Here is a 26,148-nt window from a genome sequence, read left to right on the forward strand (position 1 = left end):
AGGAGCCAGATGAGGTGGCTCGGGCATTGGGTTAGGATGCCCCCCGGACGCGTCCCTGGTGAGGTGTCCCGGGCACGTCCCTCCGAGAGGAGGCCCAAGGGACAACCTAGGACACGTTGGAGACACTACGTCTCTCGGCTGGGAACGCCTCGGGATCCCCCCGGAAGAACTGGATGAAGTGGCTGGGGAGAGGGAAGTCTGGGCTTCCCTGCGACCCGACCGCAGATAAGCGGAGGAAAATGGATGGATGGGTATTATTAAAATTATGGGTACTATTTATGACATGTATTTGTTTATGCTACGAAGTCATATTTTCCGCACGGTATTATTTCTGACAATGTATGTGTATGATCCGTAACAGAAAAAAAGAGAATTTAAAAGAGTACAACATATTAGAATTCAGTTTAAAAATAACTACTACTAGAATTAGCGAAAGTTGTATTTATCGTAAATGTTTAACAAAAGGAGAGTATTATGAAAAAATAATTTGCCTGCGAATTGGAAGTGTGCAAGCTGTTGTGCAAATGTAAATGTGACTCTAGCCTCCTGTCGGTCTCTGTCCTCAGTAGAACAGTGAAGTCTTTATTTGACGTCTGTATGGATCGGTAACTGGGAGGCTGCCAAATTCTCTGTCAACACAGAACAGTCTCCTCTTTTACCACACATACACCACCAACTGTCGGCCATTTTGAATCTCAGTCTGCTTGACTGGGGGCATTTTGTGTTCACTTTTGAGTGACAGCCTGTGTTTGGCTTGCGTGTGTCCGTCAGTACAATTACTGTTAGTTTGTGGACAAATAGATGCATTTCAATGAGCTTAATGTGAAAGCGGCTTTGTGCTTCTGAATGTTTGAATGAATGCAGACACGGGAGCAGACTGAACGCATTGAACAATTTGGGGATTTGTGATATATTTAATAACTGTTTCTTCAGTGCAGCTCAACACGTTGTCATTTTCGTTTGAACTGTTTTTACTCTACTATCAAGAATCATGTGTAGCCACTTTTGTGATGAACAATTTCTGGTTAACATTTGTATTCCAAGTTTTCATGATTGTTAAGAAAAAATTGAGTCTAATTTTGAAATTGCAAATCCTATTTTTTTTTTTAAATGGAGCACTTGTCCCACAAGCTACTAAACAAATTAAGCACTGTTTGAATATGAAATATTTCAGTGTTGTTGTAAAACCCTCCACAAAAATATCATTAAAATAAATCATGCGGACCATAACATAATCATAATCTCAATACCTTTAATCTCATTGCATTAAATACAAAGAGTGAAATAACTAATATTAATTTATGTTTTAATATTTTGCAGTGTATATAATATTTGAGCATATCAACGATGTAGCTACTGAAATAAATTGAGTCATCCAAACAGGTCATCCAAACAGGTCTCTCTTCTCCATCCTCTTTATATACGACTTGTCTTCATTAGGGTCACAGGTAAGCTGGAGCCTATCCCAAACCCTTTTGGGCGCGATGGTGGTGTACACCCTGGACTGGTTGCGAGCCAATCATCGTTGATTAGATGATGTAAAATAAGTAACATATAAGGACTCACTGATTTTGAATTGGCGGTATTTCCCGCTGCCAAAACATTTAATAGATCCTTTTTTTCACGGCCTTGAACACCTCCAACACACTGTGTGTGTGTGTGTGTGTTAAAATGAGGAGCAACGTCTCTCTTATTTTCTGCTTGAGTGTGTGTTTCACTCTCTCTCACCTCATTACACACTTGGCTGTGGTTGCTACTTGCTGAACTTTGCTGCCAGCAAACTCATTTGCAGCCTTTAAAAAGAGCTCAGGGCTAATTTGTTTCACATTGTGCTCATATACACTTCCCTCCTCCATATTCATACCATATATTTACTGTATTTAGTGTTTTAGTGCTCAATAAATGTGAAGTTTGCTAGCTGAGATCTGATTTAGCGTGTGTCTGCTTCTGCCTGGAATGACCTCATCTTCAAGTTAGATTTTATGTTTCTCAACTTGATGATTTACTGTATGAACAAATTATTCACCTCCACCCCTCCCATGAAAAAATTTAACAGATTTTTAATACAGTGTTTTTCCAATGTTATGCAGAAAGGTATGATGCTGGCACATGTATGTATGTCTCGACTGTATTTTTATTTTTTGTTTACCTTCAAAATTTTTGCAATTTATTTATGGGCTATTGATCATTTTCATAGCTTTCACTGTGAAAATGCAAAACAAAAAAAACATCACACGTTTTCTGATTATTTGGGTTGATTTGTATTCTCTCGCGAGCACGGTGGGACGTACCACGGTAATGGTCGGGTTGGCTGAGGTCTGGCGAGGTGGCTGACTGAGAAGGCAGCTGTGGCACCTGACCGGCCGCCATCGAGTGTCCACCACGTAAAGCGCCCATACTGCCGTCTTCTCTGTGAGAGCTCACCTATGACACAGACAAAAGATGAAAAAAATAAAAATCAATAAAAATTAACCTGTTGCTTGGCCAGAGAAGATGCGCTTTCTCAGCCTCACGAGTTTGCTTAACCAGGGAACTATATCTTTGAACTCTCTGGAAAGTAAATAGTATTAGTAAATCGTGCTTATGTTTATTAATCAACATTTAAGTTACCAGTAGGATTTAAAATAGCGTGTATATATATATATATATATATATTTTTTTTTTTTTTTTTTGTCCAGTGTGACAGAATTATGGTAATGTGTGTGTTGGAATTGGGTCATAAAAGGTAAAGTAAAACAAATCATTCAGCATCTCCTATTTAACACAGCAGTTAAATGTTAGATACACTTGTAAATATTCACTTGCCATAAATAAATCATTCTCATTTTTGTTTCTTTGCCTCACAAAGACACAATTCACCTATTATGATTTGTGTTGTTGGGTACTGTTTTTTTTTTTTCCCATACAAATGTATTTTCTTGTATGAGTTTGTCCACATCTACAGCATGTGGACAAAAATCAATAATAACACCCTGATAAGAGCTAAAAACCTTTTTCTCCCTAGTGTTGTAGTTCATTCCTTGGCCTTTTGAGGGCGTTATCTACCTTTGTAAAAGCCCAAATTTACAAGGCAGCGCGTATGTTACTGTCCCATCATGTCTGCCTGTCGTGACATGTATGTTTTCGACTTGTGTGTGGTCTTTTATTGTTCCTTGGTGTTTGCGGGGCCGTACGGTGCGTAGTGTGCACGTGTGTGAATGGAATGTGTGTGCTTGGCTGACTCCTGTCCATCTGTCGGACACGCACGCACGCACGCACGCGCACGCGCACGCACACTGACAATTATCTTAATGTCCATATGTTTGATTGTGGGATTTCTAATTCCCAGGGCACCAAGAGGCTTCCAGCCTCACTGTTTTGGCACGAGATGGGCTCTGTTTAAGTGTGTGTGTGTGTGTGTGTATGATGCCAGCTTTCTTTCCCTGAGATTGGTCTTAAAATCCGACTTTTAAATATCTTTGTTTTACTTTGAGCAAGATCAGCGAAACAATTAATGATTCATGTCGCACGATGTCATGAATATTGTACATGCAGGCGGCACCTTATCAGTGTCACAGATGCAGGCTCTTGTTTTCAAGAAGACATGAACAAAAACAAAAAATAAATCAAATTATAAAATAAAAAATATTTATAAATAGGTGTGTATTTTATGGTTATTAGTGAGTCAACTTGTTTCGTTGGATGTTTTGGCTGATTTGTGACCTGCTTCCGCTCTGGAAGAGCAAAAATCTTTACGTGTAGATTCACAGTAAATGTTGTACATGCACAGTAGCTTCTCTTTAATACCAGAGCTCGTGAGGAACAATGGCAGCGTCAAGCTTGTCAAATTTAACTCACTAGTTTGCTGGAATTAGACAAAGTTACTGTAAATGAGAATTTTCCAACACTGCAGTGCAAACAAATCCTTAAACTTGAAATAGTTTCATGTTTTTTTACGCCTCATGTTTCTCTGCAATTTTGAATGTACGTTTGCTAAGATTGGTTGCTAGCTAAGTCTAATACTGCTAGGCCCACTTGTGGTCTGGTTTAATGTTGTCTGCAGAGCCTTGCAGGTAATTTTGGTTTATTGTTGTCTGCGCAGCAATATCGATATCAAGACATTTGATGTTTATATGCTCCAGTATTATTATTATAATTATTTAACATTTTAATAAAAGTAATAATAATAATAATAATAATAATATCGCCCCCTGAAGAAAATTCCCAAACCATGCTCATTTACTGTGATTAATTTAGTGGGCAGCAGTCGAAGCCTAAGAGGTTGTTGTTATCCCAAGGGCAGAGTCGACTCATTGGGCAAACCAGCCACTGAGCGTAAAGAATGAATTGGTGAAGGAGAAAACGAGACCATTTCGAGGGACATTTTTAAAATAATAACAATATTTATAATAATATCTTTTAAAAAATATTGTTATTTTGACCACACTGGCAACAAGCAGAGCAGTTGCAACAGTAGCTTTGTAGATGTGTAGAATTTAAAATCAAACCAACTGATCATCATGAACTATATGAATATTTATACGGTATATTTGGCCAATAAGTCTCTTATCCCCCCCCCCCCTACATTAATTAGGGCTTTTAAAGCGGTCAGTGTTTTAGGATTTTGGATGCATTGCTTGAATTGTAACCCCAGTGTGAAGAAAGTTGTGTTGAAAAACAAATCCCCCCTGTCTGTTTGTTAATCCCACTGGCTAACAGCAAGGTCTTGCCAGCCACATGCCAACGTCCCCTCTCGCTGCGTGCACAAAATGTTTTGAAGCACAAAATGTCGGCCATGCGTCGCTCGGCATGATGAGTGTTATTCAGCGTTCGCCTATATTGTCTTCCATCTCTCCATCCGTGCATGTGCGTGTCCCTTATTTATGACTTGCCACTCATCGTTCTCTCTGTCGTTTCGTCCCTCCAATCTCTGCCTTTCATCATTGCCTGGATTCCCAAATGTAAAACGGCAGCAGCGAGGAAAAAGAGAGGGTGGCGTACATTTTTAATGGAGGGCTTTTATATTTTAACGAGCCTTCCTTCTCTCTTCCTTAATTTAGTTCAATGAGGAAGGGAAGATGAGGAGACAGACGGCAGTGAGAAATATAAATTAATTACACAAACTGATCTGCTGCTTGAGAGGTGTGCATTGTTGCCATGAATTGGAGCCACACCCTCAAATGATAATTCTGCTTGTGCACTACAATAGAATCGAAGAGAGGTATCATTCAAACTTTTTTGTTACACATTTGTTTTTGCAAGTCATTTTGTCAACCCTCAATATGTTTGCACAAAAGGTTTGCTCGATCCAAACGTCTTGTTTTGGGCACCGAAGGGGGAACCATCTAAAGTCGGATGGGTTCTTGTACTAACACCTAACATAAACTCCGCACTCAACAAGTTTTTCTAAAAGGAATGTACCATTCCCTGCTGGTATGACATCTAAAAAAAAATGTATTGTTTCATACCTTTTATGTTTATTAGGGATGGAGATAGTAATCAATCAAGTGGTCACTATGAATTTAGTCCAATTGCTTGTTAATTAATGACATCTCTGCACTTTAACTGAGGCAAATCAAAATGCAGTATTGGCTGCGAACAGCAGAGGTGCTGTTGATTCAGGCTCAACCAATTTCTAAACATATATCTTTTTTTTTATATATATATATACATTATTAGTTATTAAAATAATTGCAATGTTTCCCTTACTCGATCAAGGGAATGTTGTCAAATGTCCATTACTAGTATTTATGCTGAATAAAACACTGGCATCAAGCAAATAGAAGATGATTTTTTAAAAAAAGCATATTTGAGCAGTCAGACAGGGCAGACAAAAGCGGTCATGGTGGCAGGGTTTTGATTGAAAAATCAAATAATGTGAAATTCCAAAACCTATAGAGGGGTGAGGCTATTGGGTAAAAGCTATGGTCAATAATACAATGGCAGCCAGATAGATACAGCAGATGGATAAAGCCACACTAACCTTTTTACTACCTATCTGCATACAAACTGCAGAATAATATGTCCTCTGTGCAACATTGCAAACTGAGGGAAAACACCTGCTATTGCTACATCTGCATGCATGCACGTGTGTGTGTGCGTGCGCGAGTGTGTGTGTGTGCGTGCATACATATAAAAACATGCACACATTTAGGGGGAAAAAAACAGGGACATTTTCCAATGGTATGACATGTAGAGTATGTAATGTATTTTTCACATTTTCTGTTGGGTCTTTTGGAAACAACTATTCGTTACATAAACAGTTACCTATGAGAAGTCACCATATGTAAATAAATATGTAATTCAGAATTTTCACATCTATACACATTATTATATTTGCTACTCTCTTTTTTGTGTGTAAAAGACCTTGTAGAATGTTAATGAATGGGAAGATTGATCATTTTTAAATTCGTCTCGCTTTGGAATAGAGCTTTTCATACAGTGTATAATAATCTCAAATTTTTGCTTTTTCTTACGACCCACAAAGTGTTCAGCTTTTTGCACATTATTTGTTCAATCTGAGACTCAAGCCCATGTTGTATTATACAAGTATAAAGGTTGTTTAACTTACTGTATTGACTGTAATGATCTCCAGGAATATAAGATAAAACAAAAAATGCGCAATGACTACAACTATGGACGTTGTCCTACAAAGTCCTGACAACCTGTTCAAGACATGTATGTCCATTTATGGGTATTGGCCGGGTATGTAGCTAATTATGAACATCTCACATGTGCTTTCATTTAGGAGGCCAATGAGATAAGAGCACACGTGGAAGCAATCGTGGCGTTTAACAACGTGTTAAGATTCCAGTGCATTCTTTGGATCATAGGTGTCAAACTCAAGGCCTGGGGGCCAGATGCGGCCCGCCATATCATCTTTTGTGGCCCGCGAAAGCTAATCATGCTCGTCAACTTCTGTGATTTTTGCTAAAATCTATAATCTTTACCCAAATTCCATTGTCATAATAATAAACAATAACGTTGAGATATTGCATTTTTCTGTGACCAAACCCTTCTTCTACAGTAAATTAAACAATACTTGAACAAATTATTATCCTTGATTTCAAAACTAGTTATCCCTCAATTTGTTGTGTGATGTTAATTATATGATTTGGTGATTAAACATTTCACTGTTCTAACGGCCCTCTGAGGGAAATCAAAAACTACAATGCGGCCCAAGACAAAAATGAGTGTGACGCCCTTGCTTTAGAACCTATAAGAATGCATTTAAAGCAATAAAGCAAGAACACTGGTCATAATATTGCTCACATTTCAGTGTAATTGCGCAAAGAAATAATACTGTACATATTAATATTGCATTTTTTTAACTCAGTCCTTTTGTATTGTGGTTTTAAGAGGAAGTGTTCAAGTCTATTACTGCATTTTAAAATGTATGACGAAGAACCAAAATTATGAGCAATGTGGTATAAGGTATTTCTGTATTGTACTGTATATGTCAAATGTAGTTTAATATGTACAGTATGTATGTATGCATGTATGTACGTATGCATGTATGTATGTTGAGTTGATGCTACGTATTAGTCTCTCATTTTCTCCTCGCTCACCCACATCCGTCTGCCACCTGTTTTCCCAGAGTGATGACCTCAGTCTGCAGGCGTCTCTCCCAAACAAAGTCAAATTACATACAGCTGTGTGTGCGTGTATGTGTGCGAGTGCATCTGCGTGTGTGTGTGTGTGTGTGTGTGTGTGTGTGTGTGCAGTATATCACTGATCCGCGCATTTCAATGACATTAGGCTTGCATTGACTGAGTCTGATCTGCTGCATTGGCAAATATCTGATAGATACATTTAAAAAAATAAATAAATAAATAAATAATCCGAGGTTATCCGATATCAGGAAATTTTTGTAAATAACAAATTAGCAGCGCTTGTTTTTTTCATGAAGTGGCACTGCTGCATGTGATTCAATTCCTGCGATTATGTTGTAATCAACCATAGAAAAGCAGCAAGGTAATAATGGCTGCATCCTGTGCCGACTTCAACAATGCACCTCAGCGAGCACTGACATAACATGCAATGACGTTCTTCTGCGAAACCACACCCACTGTGGGCAGATTATCATGCAGAGACATCTGTGATGAGGACACCAGGTGTTTAGGTGATTCTCCAGCCTGAGCTTTGTGCTTCCTCATCATTTTAAACCGGAACACATATCTTTAACATTATGTACACAACAGAAGCAATATGCTTACTAGTTGGAATAAAGACAGAGGTGACGAGAAAACGTGTTTGTCTGAGACAAAGATGCAGTACTGAGACCTGGGTGACACACACAAATACACGTACACACATGCACACGCCTCTTCAGCAGGTGTTCTCCATTAAGAGAAAACACTTCCAAGTAAATACTACCACCCAGACCAGTGGGAATGTGACAAAGCTCCTGAACTACTCCATAGAGGACAGTGCAAAGTGTTGCTAACGTCACCAAGTGCCTTGAGTGTTCCGTGTGTATTACAATTTAGCATCAATACCTCTGCCAAAGCCGTTAACAAAAGTGCAAACAAATTCCTGTGTGTGCATTTCCTCTGCTCAACACTCTTTTATTGTGGAAATTGGTTTAGTTGTGTCTTTTTTTGTGGAAATTCCTCAAACACACACAACAGTAAAGCACACCTCGCCAGAAAGCTTACCTCCTTGGAGTAGGTCAATCACTGGGACCGAACTAATGGTCAACTCGCGTTGACCTGTATTCCATCAGTACAAGACAAGTGATTGTGCTTACCAAGTCAACAATGGAGAGCTGAACCCAACTCAAACGGACAGAAAGTTTTAACTTTTAAGGAGACTAGGAGGATCAGTGTGATATTTAGAATTAGTTTTGTGTTTGAAACTTGGACGTTTCATTTAATCACAGACGTTGTCTGCTGAGACACTTCCACTTAATTGCGGCTGCAATGGCATCATTACCACAACAAAGAACCAAACTGCAGATAGTCACCACAAAATTGCATAAACAGCCTAACAGGGGAGGAGGATAGGATAATGTCACATTCTGTTAACAGACATTTAAAGGTGAAAAGGTGTAATGCTATACTCGGTACATATGTGTGTCTACACATGCGAATGTGCAGAAACAAAAATAAACAAACCCGGCCTGACTGAACATGCTCAGGCATCTGAAAGTGTTTATGCGTTTCGGAACGTTCCTCTCCTACAAACCCTCTCACATCTCCTTATGTCACACAGCTGTTTACTGTTTCAAGCGGACATAAAAAGACAAAACTCACTTGTCCCTTCATGTTTTCTATTCAATCAGTGGACGGCTCACCACCTTTGCACATGACCGATGTATGATCCATTTATACAAAACCATCATCATTGAGGTCCTACCATGAGTGAGTGTCTGTTGCTTGACAGCAGTCCTGTCCCGTAGCCGCTTCCCAGAGAACCCATAGCGCCGTTGTGCGTATGTGCAGCCCCAATAAGGCTGTGCATGTCACTGTGCCCACTGGTCATGGCTGTTGATGGGCCTACAGCATGGCTTCGCAGTACATGGATGGCATCGTCCAAACGTTCCAAACGATCCTCAATGCGACTTTGCTGCAGGTTGGAAAAAAAGAAAGGGGTTGAAAACCCTGCAGAGCTTAATCATGCTTGCTTCCCAAGCGTACCAAACAAACTTCTGAAAATAGCTCAGGACAGAATACTGTTTACCGAGTAACACTTTCTCAACAAATCGAGTTGAAAAAGGCTGTTGTTGGCTTTTGAAGCATTTTCCTATTCTCAGAATTGTGATGGGTGAAAAATGTTTCACTGTTGGAAGGGAAAACTGCGAAAATACACTTAAGTGTGAAGTCAAACTCTTAAGAAACACCTCATATATATTTTAGACACTCTGTGGAGGTGTGGGTGTGCATACCAGCGAGTGTAGTGGAGCCTCATAGTTTGGCGACGATGCTCCCTGCCCGTCGTTCCTGGACCAAACAGCTGAACTGGCGGCTGGGAGAGAAAAAAGAAAATGTCAAGAAATATGAGGAAGATAATTGGACAATGTTTTATAATGCAGGAAAGATATCTATATAATTATCTACATGAAACGGAGCAGCAGTAAATACGAAGAAAAGGCCAGTAGACACAGTGGTTGTCTGTAAAATGTTCACAACACATTTCAAGTGTTTGTTTTGTAAAGAAACGCTACAGACACAATGGATTCCACGACTTGACAGTAATCAGCTGAGGTTAAAATCAAAATGTTCCCACCTATTTTACTGCATAAATGTAAAATCAAAAAGGAAAAACATGAAGAGAAAAACAGAACATTTAGTGTAGGACTCTTTCGAACTAAACAAAAAAAGTATGTAGGTGTAGTTCCCCAAGCGAAAAAAGTTAGCATGTCATCAGTACCTTTGAAATTAGTGTTTTCAGTTGCCCAACGGACTCTGACTGTTGTCATGTTAATATTTCTCAACGAAAGTCATTGGCAGCTACTTCATATGCCCTGTACATTTGAACATGAAGATGTTGACACACGACCTCAGGCTCCGATGGCATAGTAGTGCTACTTCCATTACTGTACGCAAGGCAGTTAATTTTTTTACTGCAATTGTTGACAGCATTGCAGCAAAAATATAGTTTGTTCTTCGAATAAAGATTTCAATTTGGAACATCTTTTGTATTTTCTGCCATTGAAACCATCAGATTTCCCTCTCATCAACAAACGCGATGTTCTTAGACCTGTGTTTTATTATTTTTTTCATTATTGGACACTTGTGTTTATTTTAGCTAGATGGTATAATATAATAGAGCTCTGTCCATCTCTCGTGTAGATTATTGATGACATGTACAAAGAAGAAAGGTTTGATGTTAACAGACAAAACTTTACATGCTAGAGATCTCTCATCACGTCCCCTTGTGATGTTTAAACATAAAACACACACAACCTCATCATAACTCCTAACAGTTATGAAAATATCAGGATGTCTGTCTTTGAAAATAGAATAATTGTCTGATTAGCATGTGTTCTCCGCAAAACAAATTTTGCGTTTTGACTCTGAAAGGGTTATATCCAAATCGACAGGTCTCATTAACTGGTAGAGTGAGATGAGAGACACTGGTTGAATTAACATTAACATGAGGCTTTGAGAGTATTATTCTTTGGTTCAAGTAGCTTACAAATTAATTTGGAGAGGGGAATCAAATTAGGCGGCACGGCGACCGACTGGTTAGCACATCTGCCTCACAGTTCTTAGGACCGGGTTCAAATCTGGCCCCGCCTGTGTGGAGTTTGCATGTTCTCCCTGTGCCAGCGTGGGTTTTCTCCGGATATTCCAGCTTCCTCCAATATCCCAAAAGCATGCATGTTATGTTAATTGAAGACTAAATTGCCCATAAGTGTGAATGTGAGTGTGAATGGTTTGTTTGTACATATGTGCCCTGTGATTGGCTGGCGAACAGTTCAGGGTGTACACCGCCTCTTGCCCGAAGATAGAAAGGATGGGGTCCAGCAAGCCCGTGAGGAGAAGCGGTATGGAGAAATGGATGGATGGATGGATGGATGGATGGATGGATGGATGGAATCAAATTTTGAATTGATAAGGACAATTTAGAGTCTTCAATGAACATAACATGCATGTCTTTGAAATGTGGGAGGAAACTGGAGTACCCGGAGAAAACCCACATAAGTGCAGGGAGAACATGCAAACACCACACAGGAAGGCTGGAGACCACATTCGAACCCAGGTTTCCATCCTCTTGTGTAGCCTCTGCACTAATTTTGTTCATGAAGTCTCGGCAAACAGTAGAAGGTGATCACGATTTCCTGTTATCAACTTCCCATTTTCTTTTGGTCAGTGTTTGTGCAATGGCTCTGACTGATGTCCCATCTTCTCTCAGCTTCACGTTTTTTACCTATCAATAGCTGTGTTTTTCATGTTTATTGTACTTCTAACTACAATACAAATAGTTAAAATGTCTTTATTGGGAAAACCAAAATCAGAAACTGCTATTGAACAAATTTACCACGGTCTTAATTTTTTTTTCATGATCCCCCCCCCCCCCCCCCCCCACCCCAAAAAAAACAAACAAACAGCAAAACACTGCTATGACATCAAACAAGAAGAAGATTAAGCACTACCAGAACCAGAATGTTGTCTCATTAACATAATATAAAGTTTTGTTTATAGTTCCATTGTAACATTACTAGTAGGGGCATCACATAGTTGTACAGTACCTCAAATATTTACTGCAGCAGTACAAAAGCTATTTAAAATTCATCATAATTCAACAAGGAGTAAAAAACCCAGCAAATTTCTCTTAAATTTTGTGTCGCAAGCTCACAGGTACACAATGAATCAATAATTAGGACAAAATGATGCGATGTATACATGTCACTAAGATTGAGCGATCACAAAGCAGAGGTATCCAAACACCAGGTCATATGTTACGTTTGCTATTAAAACACTGCGTGACAGAAAAGTGCATCAATAATTTACAGTGGAAGTAATACTTGGATTGGAAGTTGACTTAAGTGGAACAGACCTATTGTCTTAGAGTCTAATTTGCGGCCTCATTAAATCTCCTCCACTTCCATTTCCTCCTCTTTTGCACAGCACTTGTATCTCTCCCTTTTGTTTGCCCATCCTTTGCTTTGTCTTCTTACACTTCTATAGCGGTGCAACTCCTCACTGTCCTGAGCCTTGGTCTTGGCTTCATATCTCTGAAATCATCTCATTAGCCCATGTATCCCTTCTTGTTTGTTCTCCCTTTGCCTTTATTCAGATGACATGCTAATTTCCACATGATAATTAATATACAGTCACCTGGGTACATTCATGTGCAAATACAAATATCTATTAAACGCCAGGGTAAATTGTTTTCAGTCCAACACTGTCAAACACCCTTGCAGCATTATTAGCCTTGGATATCAATTTGCATGTAGTTTGCACTAATAGGTTTCAATTCTAATTTGTAAAAAGTAAAGCGACTTTGACACGATCATAAACACCAATTATGGTTATGCAAGCAGGAGCCCAACCACCTATAATAACGAAGAGGGGGAGAGAGGGGAGGAAGAGGGTATTGTGGGGTAGGCTGAAGCTCATGCTCATACAGCCTGTAGGTTTGTGAACAATTTGTCGAAGTAGCGCTCGTAATTAAAGCTATCTGTCACAAGGCTCGGAGGAGGAATATAAAACGATGTATGCTGCTGCGACAATTAGAGCCAAATTCAACACAATTGTTATTAGGAGTCATTTTTCACTTTAAGGAGCAGGAGGAAGAGACGGAGAGAAAAGACACAAACAGGTGAGCTCAATGCATTGTTACAGTTTTATTTGATGCCAATCTCGTTTGGATCTGATATCACATGATTCGGGGTTTGAAACAAGTTCCAGTCAATCACAGTCGAGTCCTAATGTTAATATAAAAAAAGAAATAAAGACTAAAACGTTGTTTCTCCTTTCTCTGGGTGTTTGTTTTGTGATGTCGGTGTGTATTTGCCGGATGTCGGACGTCATGTTTCTACCTGTGAGGGTGGGCGGGGAGCCCACTGGAGTTGAGGGATTGGATGAGTAGCTGTTGTTTGTGTGGTCTGGGGAGTAGATCTGAAGAAACACAAACAAAAAACAGGAAAGGGGAGTTAAGTGGCTTGCAAAACCTGTAAAGAGGAATTGAAGTATGGCACATTTCATAATTATGGAAAAAATAGTGGAGTGGATAATAATATAATATTATTGAGAGACAAAATAATGTCTGTTATAGGTATGTGTGTGTGTTTGTGCTGAACTTACCGATGCAAGTGCTTTCCCTAAGGCGTCTCCTGTCTGAGAGGTACTGGCTGTCCCACTCTGTGTTCGGTTAGCTGTAACACATACAAACACAAGCATGCACGCACGCACACACACACACACAAATATCCATTGATAATCATCCATCCATTTTCTGTACCGCTTATCCTCACTAAGGTTGCGGGCGTGCTGGAGCCTATCCCAGCTATGTTCGGGCGAGAGGCGTGGTACACCCTGAACTGGTCACCATCCAATCACAGGGCACATACAAATAAACAACCATTCGCACTCAGATTCGCACCTACGGGGAATTTCGAGTCTTCAATTAAACTACCACGCATGGTTTTGGGATGTGGGAGGAAACCGGAGTACCCGGAGAAAACCCACACAGACACGGGAAGAACATGCAAAACTCCACACAGGCGGGACCGGGATTTGAACCCTAGTCCTCAGAATTGTGAGGCAGATGTGCTAACCAGTCGGTTCATCATAATCAAATCAAATTTGTAATCAAATCATGAGGTCGCAAGAGATCCACTCCCCTACTACATATCCAACAAAAGTGTGCTCTACACAATCAAACATCCTGTCCTAAAGCTTCTAAAAAAAAGACCAAACTGTGACGTCACATTCTTGGCACAGTTCACTGTAATATACAGTAAATGTGCATCCATTTCAGTACACTAAATCACAATATGTTAAACTGTGTGTCTAAAAACTTGGAATAATAAATCCTTTCTGATTCGCTATTTACATTTTTAAAACTTCGGCAGAACATTACTAAAAATATTTGCTGTAAAACACACCTATTCGCACTGACCCACATATTTTTGTGCTTTTTCTGCAATGCCCTAAGATATTGCCCAAACCTCCTATATATGCTCAAACTGAAAAAAAGTGAGGCATCGGTATCTTGCCATCATGGCATGAATGAGCGTACAGTACATAAAGAAGAACGAAACAGCAATAGGGAAGACAGTAGTGTGTAATTTTAAGCTTCTATGTTATAAAATTACCCCTATGCCGGCACTATAGGTACTGTACATTTATGGGTGTACATATTTTATAATTAGTTTAAAATTGTATTAAAAGAGTTTTAGATAATAACTGTTAATAAGGAGAATTATAAAATATTCTATGGGGGTGTCTCCTATTCGCATACTTTTGCCATTTGCGGAGGATCTTTGACCCTAACCCTCGCAAATAGCAAGGATTGACTGTACAACCAAATCTGTTTCGCACACTTGCGGTGTGCTGATGCCAGAAAGGAAGGATCTGACCTCAATGTACCAGATGAACTTCCACTCTCACACACACACACACACACACACACACACACACACACACACGCACACACGCACACACTTGCAGGCAGATAGAGTCTGACATGCTCACAACTCATCTCTCCTGATAGCAGATAGCAGATGGAAAGTTTACGCTCATACACACAAGATAGACATAGGCTCATACAGAAACACATACAGTGTGTAAAGAAAAATATAATATTTCTTGGCAAATGAATGCATTAAAGCGATTGGCAGGACTGGATTTCTTTCAGCAGTTACAGACCAAGAGAAGAGAAGAGAGTCAGACAGGAACAGTGAGAGTCAGGAAGCAGCATATGTTTTGGGATCTTACTCATGCCTCACTACTGGCCTAGTAAACCATCCAAGAGATTACCACCATAAACCTCACACATGAACTCCGATCTAGACTTGACGCAAAATGTAGAACATATGCGGGGGGAAATCTTTTTTCATCAATGAGAGATTATAGCCGCAAAGGAGGAGATGAAAAGGGCATTTTTCTGTCTGCCTACCTGATCTCTTCAAAGACAAAGGAGTAATCTTGTTGCATTATCTGCCTATATGTTTTATTTTATATATACTCACTAAAAGAAACACAACTGTCATGACATAATTGAACGCTTTTTAGGTATTGAAAGTATCCTGAGTCTCTGGGCTCTATTTCCGTAGACAGTGCATCTTTGACAGAGCGTAAATGATGGCGTATCCAGATTTTCGTGTATGGCAATGTGGCAGACCGGTCTGTGCCAAGCTGGGCGTTTCGGCTCAACCAGGGTGTCTCCTTTGACACGTGCCCGGCTGAATGACAATTCAGGGCTTTCATTGACTGAGTGTGCGTACACCCAAAAGTGTGCGTAAAGCATGCGTATGAACATTTCCACTCAAAGTACGGGATTTATCAAGTTGGACTTATGCCTGGGGATGTACATAAATTTACACAAAGCTCTGACCATACATACACACAAAACCTTGTGGTAGAACAATGCACCTAACAAATAGAATCCCCTGAGAGGGTCACCAAAGCTGGTCGTCACTGGGACTTTTGGCCACCGGGACATTTTAGCGACAGATTGTAGACATATAGTATGCGGCATTTTGCATCCAACACTTTGAGCTGAATCGCGCCGATGTGCAATTATTTACCTGGTCGTAATTTACATCCAGTTGCCATACAGACTTCGTCAACAAGCTGAAATTAAAGAAAGGTCTCCGAAACATTTTGAAGCCATAGATTTCACCCACATTTCAATAAAAGCAGCACCGCACAACAAATTCAGCTACATGAACAGCAAAGTATTTCATTCAATCAATGCGCGAATAATCTGTGATCCGCATTGATTGGAGGAACACGCGAATCATTCATTCATTCATTCCCCAGAATAGTTCCATGGAAGCAAGTGCACCTCTACGGGAGCTGTGGTTGAAGATGGCTGGCTGCATGTATAATGATGTCTCCCCAATAATGCTTGCAATAGGGGTATCCATAATTGCTTGTCCTCCTCTTAAAGATACCTTAATTTCTCGCGTATAATGCGCACCCATGTATAATACGTACCCCCAAAGTTTACCTCAAAATTCCGGAAAACCCTTTTACATATGTATAATGCATTTTTACAATGCATGATTTTGCTTCTACCCATATGATCAAAACATGAAGTATTATCTGTATTTTGTTAGTTTTTTCCCCAATAATATTTAGTTGCTCTTATTTTGAAATTCACAGCCCTACTTTTATTTAGTAAATTAGAAAACACGCAGTTGCGCTCATTTATTTGATTACCGAGGCAGAATTTGTAAGATGGGTACAATTCTTTAAAGAAAACATGAAGAATCAGGTGAAACACATTTAATTTTATTTTAATGAGATTACAGCGATTGGCTGGCAACCAGTTCAGGGTGTACCCCGCCACCTGCCCGATGATAGCTGGAATAGGCTCCAGCACGCCCGCGACTCTAGTGAGGAGAAGCGGCTCAGAAAATGGATGGATTTTAATTAGATTAAAATTAAATGGTCAAGCATTTCAGAAAAGCATGATCGTTAAACAAAACATAACCATAAAAAAAATAAAAACAAAACAATATTTCACAAATTCTGCCAGGGTATGTAAACTTATAAGCAAAACTGTACATATATACATATATGCAGTCATGCGTAGTACCCCTGTCATATTCGAATGAAAGTGTAGGCTACACCTTTTTTATAACCACTAGGTGGCAGTGGCATATTAGAATGGAAGTGTACAGCTTTTTCATAACCACTAGATGGTAGCATACATTTATAGAATGTGATCCCCCCCACCCCCCTTTGCCCCTATACCTATGTATATGGTAAACTATTGAATTTTGGCAATTCTTTGGGGGGGGAATATATATGAGAAATGATGGTAATTCTCCTCTGTGGGCTTTGACACGATGTCAAACCATTTATTTTTATTTCAATGAGTGCTCTTTTCTCTGATTGATAGAATAAACAGCAGCGGTAAAAATTCTCCCACCTGCCCACATCATTTTTTCCTGTTGTGGGTGACACCTAAATCATCCCAGTGGCCGGCTCAGCTATGGCGGGGACACACGAATGATCAGAGGTGGGGATTGATACATGATGTCTTCCGACATACATAAGTTGTCAGCGGTTATCACCAGCTCATTCTGTGTTTAATAAGGGTACCCGCTCACATTATCTGTTGCCACTCTGGCCAAGCAAGAGCAGTGACAATGCTCGAGTCATGCATGAATTGCTGCGATTACGCATCGTCCTCTTCCGCAAAGAGACGTCTCTGTCCAGACTGTCACTGCGCCACATTTAAAGGGGAAACCGCTTTGATTGGTGTTGAATGAATTTGGCTGTGTTCACTTCCACAGTGGCACAGACCACCCTCTTTTAAATATTCTGGTTTTCATACGACTGAGAAATGACCAAACTGCGTCTAACCCTGCCTCCGCGCAGATTTACGTTGCTTGTCATGCCGGATTCATGCCGGTGGTTGATTTGAGCCTTTATTCATGCTACACTGTGGAGTTGGAAGGAAAAACACACTATTGGACTTTTTACCCATCTTGAAAGGTCTTAGACAAACATTAAGTTTCACTTCGGTCTTTGCGTCATTTCTCTGCCCTTCTCTTAATTCGCCCACTTCTTTCCTTCCCAATCACTTACATTGAGCTATGAATGTGCGCGTGGGTGTGTGTGTGTGGCGTGTTTGTGTGTAGGTGTGTGTGTGTGTGCCTGTGCACTCACACACGCTCGCAATAACTTTCTGGAATGTTGCAGATGTCTTTTCATGAAAACAAACTTTAAATGTGTTTCTTATTGCTTGCCTATTTGTTCTATTGGACTCAAAGCAATGGGTCCATATGGCATGTTGTGCATGTAAGTGTGTGCGCATGTGTGTAGATGTCAAGGTGGAGACAAAATGAAGTGTTTTTCTCATTGCAATTAATTCTGTTTTGGAAGGCCTGCTATTTCCTGTGCTAGTGAGCTTCAATCTATTTATTTGTATCCATGTCATTAAAAACAATCCAAGTGAATGGAAGTTGTCGGAAATTAAGTTAAAACACAAAATAACTATTTTCAATGGCTGCGTTTTTTTTGTTTTTTTTTAATTGCCTACAAGATTACACGATACATTCCAAATCTGTTCGCCCAATGTTCGGAGTACCAGCCACAAAATATGCCATTCCAATTGGTCATAAAATGGGCTCTTTGCACATATCCATCGCGCATCATATGGTTTACCCTTTTCCAGCTTGGCTGACTATGACAGCCTTGTATTCGTCATCTTGAGTAAACAGCTCAGTATGAGCCTTAAAAAAAAGATTTTTTTTCTATTAAAAACAACACAAACAATACTATGAACATTGATGTGTTTCAATGTGCACATCCTCATCCAAATTGCTCTCAAACAGAAATTAACTCACTAAATTTTTATTACAAAGATTGGCCGGATCCTGCTATATGCGGTAAAATGGGAAAATGCTACCCATAATGTTAAGCAGCCCTACATTTGCATTGTGAGCTTTTTCATACTTCTTCATAGATCTGAAGCAGAAAGCCACTTCCCCTGTCTGTCTATCTGTCTGTCTTTATTTGACACTAATGACACAGAAAACAAGAAAAAAACTTATATATACATAGAACACAATGTTAGATATTATCTACCTAAATAACTGGAACTGTTCATAATATTATAACAGATTACCACACAAATACAGTATTTTATCAATAACCTGGATTGTTTATGAGCATATTGATCATCTAAATCTAATGTACCCACAAAGTTTGTAAGAATATGGACTAATTGTTCCTATCCGTGTATGTAAGAAGAGGCGTACACCTTAATGCTAATTTGTGGCTGGGTGCTTTGGAGGAGGACTACAAAGACAATGTACGTCTGGGCAAATTCTGTAAACACCGTCATTTGGCGACGTAAGAGATTACGTGCAAAGAGTCCAGTGCGTGACTGATCTACACCATGTATTTTTTTGAAGTTTTATCTTTGACAGTTAGCTGCAACATTGGTTCAGGGTCAGGCTATGATCAGAGGTCTTACCCATAATGCTGTCTGTGCCGTTGGTGGGAGCAGTGGAGCAAGAGGCGGTGCTGTAGTGATTGGTCCCGCTCCCGCTGCCCGCTCCTCGGTGGAAGCTGGACATGGGGGGAAGGCTGGAGTTGATGTCTGCTGATGAATGTGCTGGGTAGCTCTGAACAGAAACGTCCAAAAGAAGGCAGGAGCTCATTTGAATAATAAAGTGTTCACATAAGTGCACGGAGCAAGTGTAATTTTGTCATTTTTCTGAACAAAGTGAAGCTATTTAAAGTATGTAGTAAATCCAAAGATGTAGGTTATGAATGTTTTCTTCCCCGATCAGCGAATAATACTGTTCAAATTGTCTACTTTGAAAGACCATGAGTATAAATGACAATTTAAAATTGTTTTGCTGTTTTGAAGTGAGGCCACAAATAACATTTAACAACCCATCCTTTTGATTTGTTTTTTTTTTTTACCCTTGTTTTGATTTGTTGAGTTTAAAGCCAAATGACAGCACACTTTAAATATACCTAACACATCAATGTGAAATAATGAGTGGAGGGTTTTTTTTTTTTCAGTTTGATTCTTTTTTAGATGTCGAGCCGCAATTTCAACCAGGCAGAACAGTTCAGTTCAGTTCAGTTTTTCCCACACCCCTCTTACATTCCACTGCAACAGTGAAGTAACTAAATATAATGCAATGATTCCCAACCGCTCTACTGCTGCACAGAGATCATCAAGTGTGCCATGGGAAATTCCATTTCAATGAATTGGTCTTAATATTTAGATGTATTTACTACAAGCAATGTAGCTTTGCTCATCTATCTATGCCAGCAATGGAGAACGACAGGCACAACTAAGAAATACTTTTCCACTAGATGGCAGCGTGTAGAATTAACCTGTGTACCCACCTGTTGCCATTCGGAATGAAACAGGCCCAGATTTCACACTAAGTCAATTTGTGAGCAAATCATTATATATATATATATATATATATATATATATATATGTACTGTAAACACTATTTGTAACATATTTTTGCTCGGTAATGTGCCATGAGATTTTTGAAGTGTAAAATTAGGCCTTGGCTCAATAAAGGTTGGAGACACTGCTCTATTAGAAGCGTGCTAAAAAAGTGTGACAGGAAAATTACAAAGCGAACTAAACCATAATTGAAGTGAGTGAATTACGGTTTAGTAATAGTCGGAAACTGGGCTAGAATAGAATGTATTATACATGATGATGATGATGACAATATTGGTGATGATTAAATTAGGGTTTGGAAAACTTCAGAGACCTTGGTGGTTGTAAAGAGTCAATAAGATCTGGGCTCACCAGTCTGTCGTGAGGATGAACCCCACAATAGGAGGAGCTCTGGGAGGGGCCATGGCCAGAGTTCCCCCCTCCCAACATGCTGCTGTGGTAACCCTGTTGGCTTATATTGCTACTGCTGCTGCTCCAGTGGTCACCGCTGTGGTGACCATCTAAAAAAAGAGTACAATAAAATGGCTCATTTGATATATAAGCGTGGTCTTTTTTTGGGGGGGGGGGGCATCTGGTTAGTTAAAGGCACATTAAAAATCATCTATACTGCGGAATAAGCAAGAAAATAAAATAAAAAAACCCCACTGGGATTAAATACAGTAAAAAATAATGATGAATATACATACAGTACAGATTTGTAATATAGTCATACTACACACATCATTATAACTATCCTGCATATTCATTTAAAATAGCTGTCGAATCAGTCAAAATACAATAAACAATTATTTTCCGCAATCATGTATCAAGTATTCTTTGGAGTGTTCTGTATTTGTTTTTAAGAATGGTTTGTGAATGAGGGCCAATGTCCCAGCAGATTACATGCAATAATCCCCTCCCTTGTTTTGACACAAAATTTTCACCTTTCCCGCCCCTGAAAGCATAAGCAGGAACAACACGATTGACATTCTAAGCTTCTGCAGCAGGCATAATATGGTATTAGCCATTTGTTGTCTATTCATTAACACCACACACATTTTGACCACATATAGCAAAAGAAAATGGAATGGATACTACAACTTGTAATATGTTAGAACATCTGCTCCTCATGCAATGCAGTAATCCGAACCACTTTGTGTAATTGTCCGATTTCAAAAAGCATTCCAGTAAAGTCAACCCCAGGTTTCCTACTAATGTTTGAGAATAACCTAATTAACACATATTTCTGATCGACAAAGTACAAATAAACACATTCTGTTTTGTTTAGCGCATGACAAATCCCCTCAAGAAAAAAAGGTTTCATACATTTGACTTCAGCTAACATTTTCCATTGCTGTGGAGATGGAAAATTCAGATCAATATTCTTTTCAGAATATGATCCTCCATTTTTTCTTCAATAAGTGTACCTGGCATAAAGAATGAGCTTGGGAAGCCAGCACTCGATGGTTTGGAGTTGGGATAGCCAGGTGAATCCCTGTTGTAGTCAGCTGTACTGGCAGATGGCGCGTATACCTGCAAAACAATACCCAATCGTGTCAGAAATGATCACTGTGACGCAGAATGTACAGTATGTGTGCTGACACATGATTGATACTCGATTGAGACATCCATACTTGATTGACACATCCATAAATACGCTCGTTTCTAAAGGCGGTCTTAATGGTACGCACTTTTCTGGGGCCTGTGCTTGGTGTACTGAAAACACACATCAACACATCAATCCATCCATTCATCAATATGCTATACCACTGACTAATGCGAATTGACTATCGGGTAAAAGGTGGATTACGAACTGGACTTCTGGTCAGTCACATGCCGCACATAGACAGACAACAGTTCACACAGTAAATGATCGAGAACTATCATTTCACTATTTCTGACTGAATCCTGGTTGGATTTCATACACTGACTAAAAATAATGATAAAATGCCCTTTTTCAGTTGTTGTTGTTTTTTTATTGGCATTATGTGATCATTTTAAAATTAGGGATGCTCAATTAAAATACTGCTTCATATCTTTAAATCTGGTAACTGTGTGAATCCATAAATACATCCAGGGAAGTTGTAAACCACAACCAGCCCAGATGCAATATTTCCACAGCCTAATCTCTTGGCTTGATTCACTGTTCCATATGTTCTTGTTTCTTAAGAAAAACAAAGTTGTATTGACAAAAAGTTCTTAAACTTAAATATAGTTATTATAATGTGGAATATATCATGATATTTAAAACCTTATAGAACTGCCGAATCACACAAATGCAATCGACTTCAATAGACATTTAAATATACAAATATATAAATAGCAGTATAACTACGTAAATATTCTGTGGCATGTTCTTACGAAAACATACATTGGTGAATGCCACATTCATTTTGAAGTGGATAAGTGGCACCAATGTTCATATTTGTGGAGTTTGTTGGACTGAACATTATTGTCTCAAAGTAGGGGTTTGTGCACTAAACACACCCATGGCGAACAGTTTAAAAATAATACATTGTTTAACTTATAATTTCCTTCACAATTCTTGTAACCATTCACTTAACCTATATGACCTACCCATTACTTCTTACTAACACGGTGTTTGTCTTGTTTGTTGTCTGTCACAACATGTTTTGTGCCCTCCTCTTACTCAGGTCTGGTTTGATGTGCAAATGAGGAACAAAGCAGTGATTTTCCTCTCAGAGGGGGAGAGGCGGTCTTACACCAAAACTGTCAATTGTGAGACTCCACGGAGAAGTAGAGGCCTGTTATCACTCAAAATAGGTGACGTACTTCCCTGCTAACGCAGCGGCCACATGAGAAGACAAAGGGGGCTCCCTATTACATTCCTCCGCTTATGCGTGCTTGGAAGTACGTGCGTGTATATAGCGTGCAAAGACTCAGCCATGACACTAGCTCGTGCTGGATGACGCAAGCTCTGGAACAACTGTGAGAATCTCTCCACTCAAAGCCCCCCCCCCTCCCTCCCCCGCTCCATCTCCCAGTGAATAACTCCCTCCCCAGCTAACCCTGATCAATTGCTTCTTATAAAAGGAATACATGCTTGCTATTTTTTGAACTTTTGAGGTTGCATGTGAATACAAGAAAAAATGGGGTACAGATGCAACAATGAAACACAGAGAGATGATCTAAAGATAAAACAAACACTTGGGGGTACTACAAAAATCTGTTTTGTGTTAAAAACAGAAATGGCTTAAAACTAAAATCTGCCAACATCTTTCCACATAAAGAATAAAGCTTCTTTTTTTTTTGTACTGCAAAAACCTGCTTTTATGGCTGCAAGGGAGAACTGGTCCTGTTTTATTTTGATTAGTGGTGTGCACAATGTCTAAAGGTTAAATGATCCAATTAAAGTTATGCTACAGCCAGACGTGCACAGGTGTAAAAGTAGATGAAACAAATGGCTCCATTGAGTTATTAATATGTGATTTCATTACGTGGCGTTGCGTCAGAACCCTCTAGAGATGAAATTTGAAACATATAAGCCCCTCTGATAGTAGCAAAGGAACAAAGCGAGGATTAGTACGACCCTGACACCCAATATAACAAGCTTTAATCATGGGTCAAACATGGTCTTGACACATAAAGGTATTGCCAGCATGCAAGGGAATGGAAAGTCAAAACATTGTTTTCATATCGTGTTTCAAAAATCAGCATTCAAATAAAATTGAAAAGTGAACTGTGACCGCAGCCTACATAACAGCTAGAAAATAATAACATAAATAATAAAAATTTTCTGATGATGTGGATTTGGTGTCACTTTTACTGAGTAATCACGGGTGAGTTTTGACCCGTTAAGACCAATGAGATGAATTATTCAACCTCTGTCAGCCTTATGCTATTGTAAAATGTGAAAAGAATTTTGCAGCTAAAGCATTCTCATACATACAGAAAACTCAACTATTTCTTAGTGTACCTAATTTGTACCACACTCAGTTTCTATAGCAACTAAAACATCCAAGAATGGTGATGTCTGAGAATCAATCTCTAGCTCATATCCCCCAATTGGACTTGTGTGAACACAGCAAATAAGTACTGGTGCGGTGGTCATCGATTCGAGAAAGTCAGTCAGCACCCCCAACCATGCATGTACTGTGCCCGAAAAAAGGTTGGGGACCACTGCATTACATGACTCTTTGTTTTGTATTCTAGGACACACTGTGTGCACAGTAGCACAACAACATTAGCAATATTGTATATCCATCCTTTTCCCGCACTGCATTATCCTCACAAGGGTTGCGGCGTGCTGGAGCCTATCCCAGCCATCTTTGGGCTACACCCTGAACTGGTCGCCAGCCAATCGCAGTGCACATTTAAACAAACAACCATACGTGCAAACATTCGCACCTAAGGGCAATTTAGAGTCTTCAATCAACCTACCACGCATTTTTTTGGGGATGTGGGAGGAAACCGGAGTGCCCGGAGAAAAACCACGCAGGCATGGGGAGAACATGCAAACTCCAATATTGTATATATATATATTATACAATTTTGTGTGGATCAGTGTTGCTTTATTCGCTACACCAAACCTTCCTTTTTACATTCCCGTGACCATTCAAAGAAGAGAGGAATGTCACGTGGGTTGTTGTGACGCAATTTGTTATGCTTTAAATTTTTAGCGTGTGACCACACATCGAACCGGGGGGGATAGGTACATTGTTCTAACTGATTTGGACCTGAGAAAACGAACTAAAGGTGGTAAGGCACCCTTATACACACAAAGCAGAAAAGAAAAAAAAAACTCCATAAAAGATGAATAAATACGACTGTGAGAGCTTCTGCAAAATTTTTATTTTGCTTCCAAAAATCACACATACTCAGTGCATGCATGCACACGGTGCACGCCCGCACTCACTCACACACACACACACACACACACACACGAACACAGACACACACACACACACACACACAGTCTGTAGTTGAGATTAGAGCTGAACTTGAAACCCCTCAAACCCCTTCCTCTCTTCTCCGGTGAGAACTGAAGTCTCTGATCATAAAACCACATTTATTGACAAGAACGCCATTGGAAAAAACACACATTCAGGGACATGTTTTTCCTGTGCTTAAAGTATTTGAATTGATGTCCCAGAGACATATTTTCCCCTTGAATATGCTGTTTCTACTGGTGACGAAAGAATGTGATTTGTGTGTGAGTGGGACATACAGAAACAGGTGCAGAGTGTGTTCAAGTATAAAGAATGTAAAGAGACCCAATAACAGACTCTTTTCCAGCACACACACACACACACACACACACACAGAAAAGCAGCAGTATCAGTATTCCCACAGAAAGCGGATCCAAAACCAGTCAGAAAGCTCTTAATCGTGTTGTCACTTCTTTCATAGCTGGCAAACGTAAGACCTCAGAAAAAAAAAAATCAAGAGCCACAATGGAAAAAACCATAATAAAAGAAATGTAGACAAATTTATCATCAACCAGTACTCTTTAAATGCAGACATACACTACAACAGGGGTTCCCAATGCGTCGATTGCGATCGACCGGTCGATCGAAGGTAGCCTTGGTAGATCGTCTGCAGGTATTTTTTATTTTTGCGGATCGGGAGACGGGGCACAACATTGTTACGGGTATTGTT

At 39.6% G+C, this 26,148-nt stretch overlaps 1 protein-coding gene across 6 annotated transcripts in view; it reads right to left on the minus strand.

Annotated features, from left to right (window-relative positions):
- The window catches only part of LOC133413359 (transcription factor 4-like), a 197,705-nt gene that overhangs the window by 12,541 nt on the left and 159,016 nt on the right, over positions 1–26,148 (minus strand). For all 6 annotated transcript variants that reach the window (XM_061697629.1, XM_061697633.1, XM_061697631.1 and 3 more), the window contains 8 exons: positions 21,957–22,062; positions 20,902–21,050; positions 19,588–19,738; positions 13,734–13,804; positions 13,469–13,547; positions 9,866–9,945; positions 9,337–9,546; positions 2,292–2,424 (listed from right to left, as the gene is read on the minus strand). In XM_061697629.1, the coding sequence (XP_061553613.1) occupies positions 2,292–2,424; positions 9,337–9,546; positions 9,866–9,945; positions 13,469–13,547; positions 13,734–13,804; positions 19,588–19,738; positions 20,902–21,050; positions 21,957–22,062 (979 nt within the window). The remainder of the gene's footprint in view (positions 1–2,291; positions 2,425–9,336; positions 9,547–9,865; positions 9,946–13,468; positions 13,548–13,733; positions 13,805–19,587; positions 19,739–20,901; positions 21,051–21,956; positions 22,063–26,148) is intronic.

This window comes from Phycodurus eques, chromosome 15, assembly GCF_024500275.1.
Source record: "Phycodurus eques isolate BA_2022a chromosome 15, UOR_Pequ_1.1, whole genome shotgun sequence".
Taxonomy (NCBI): domain Eukaryota; kingdom Metazoa; phylum Chordata; class Actinopteri; order Syngnathiformes; family Syngnathidae; genus Phycodurus; species Phycodurus eques.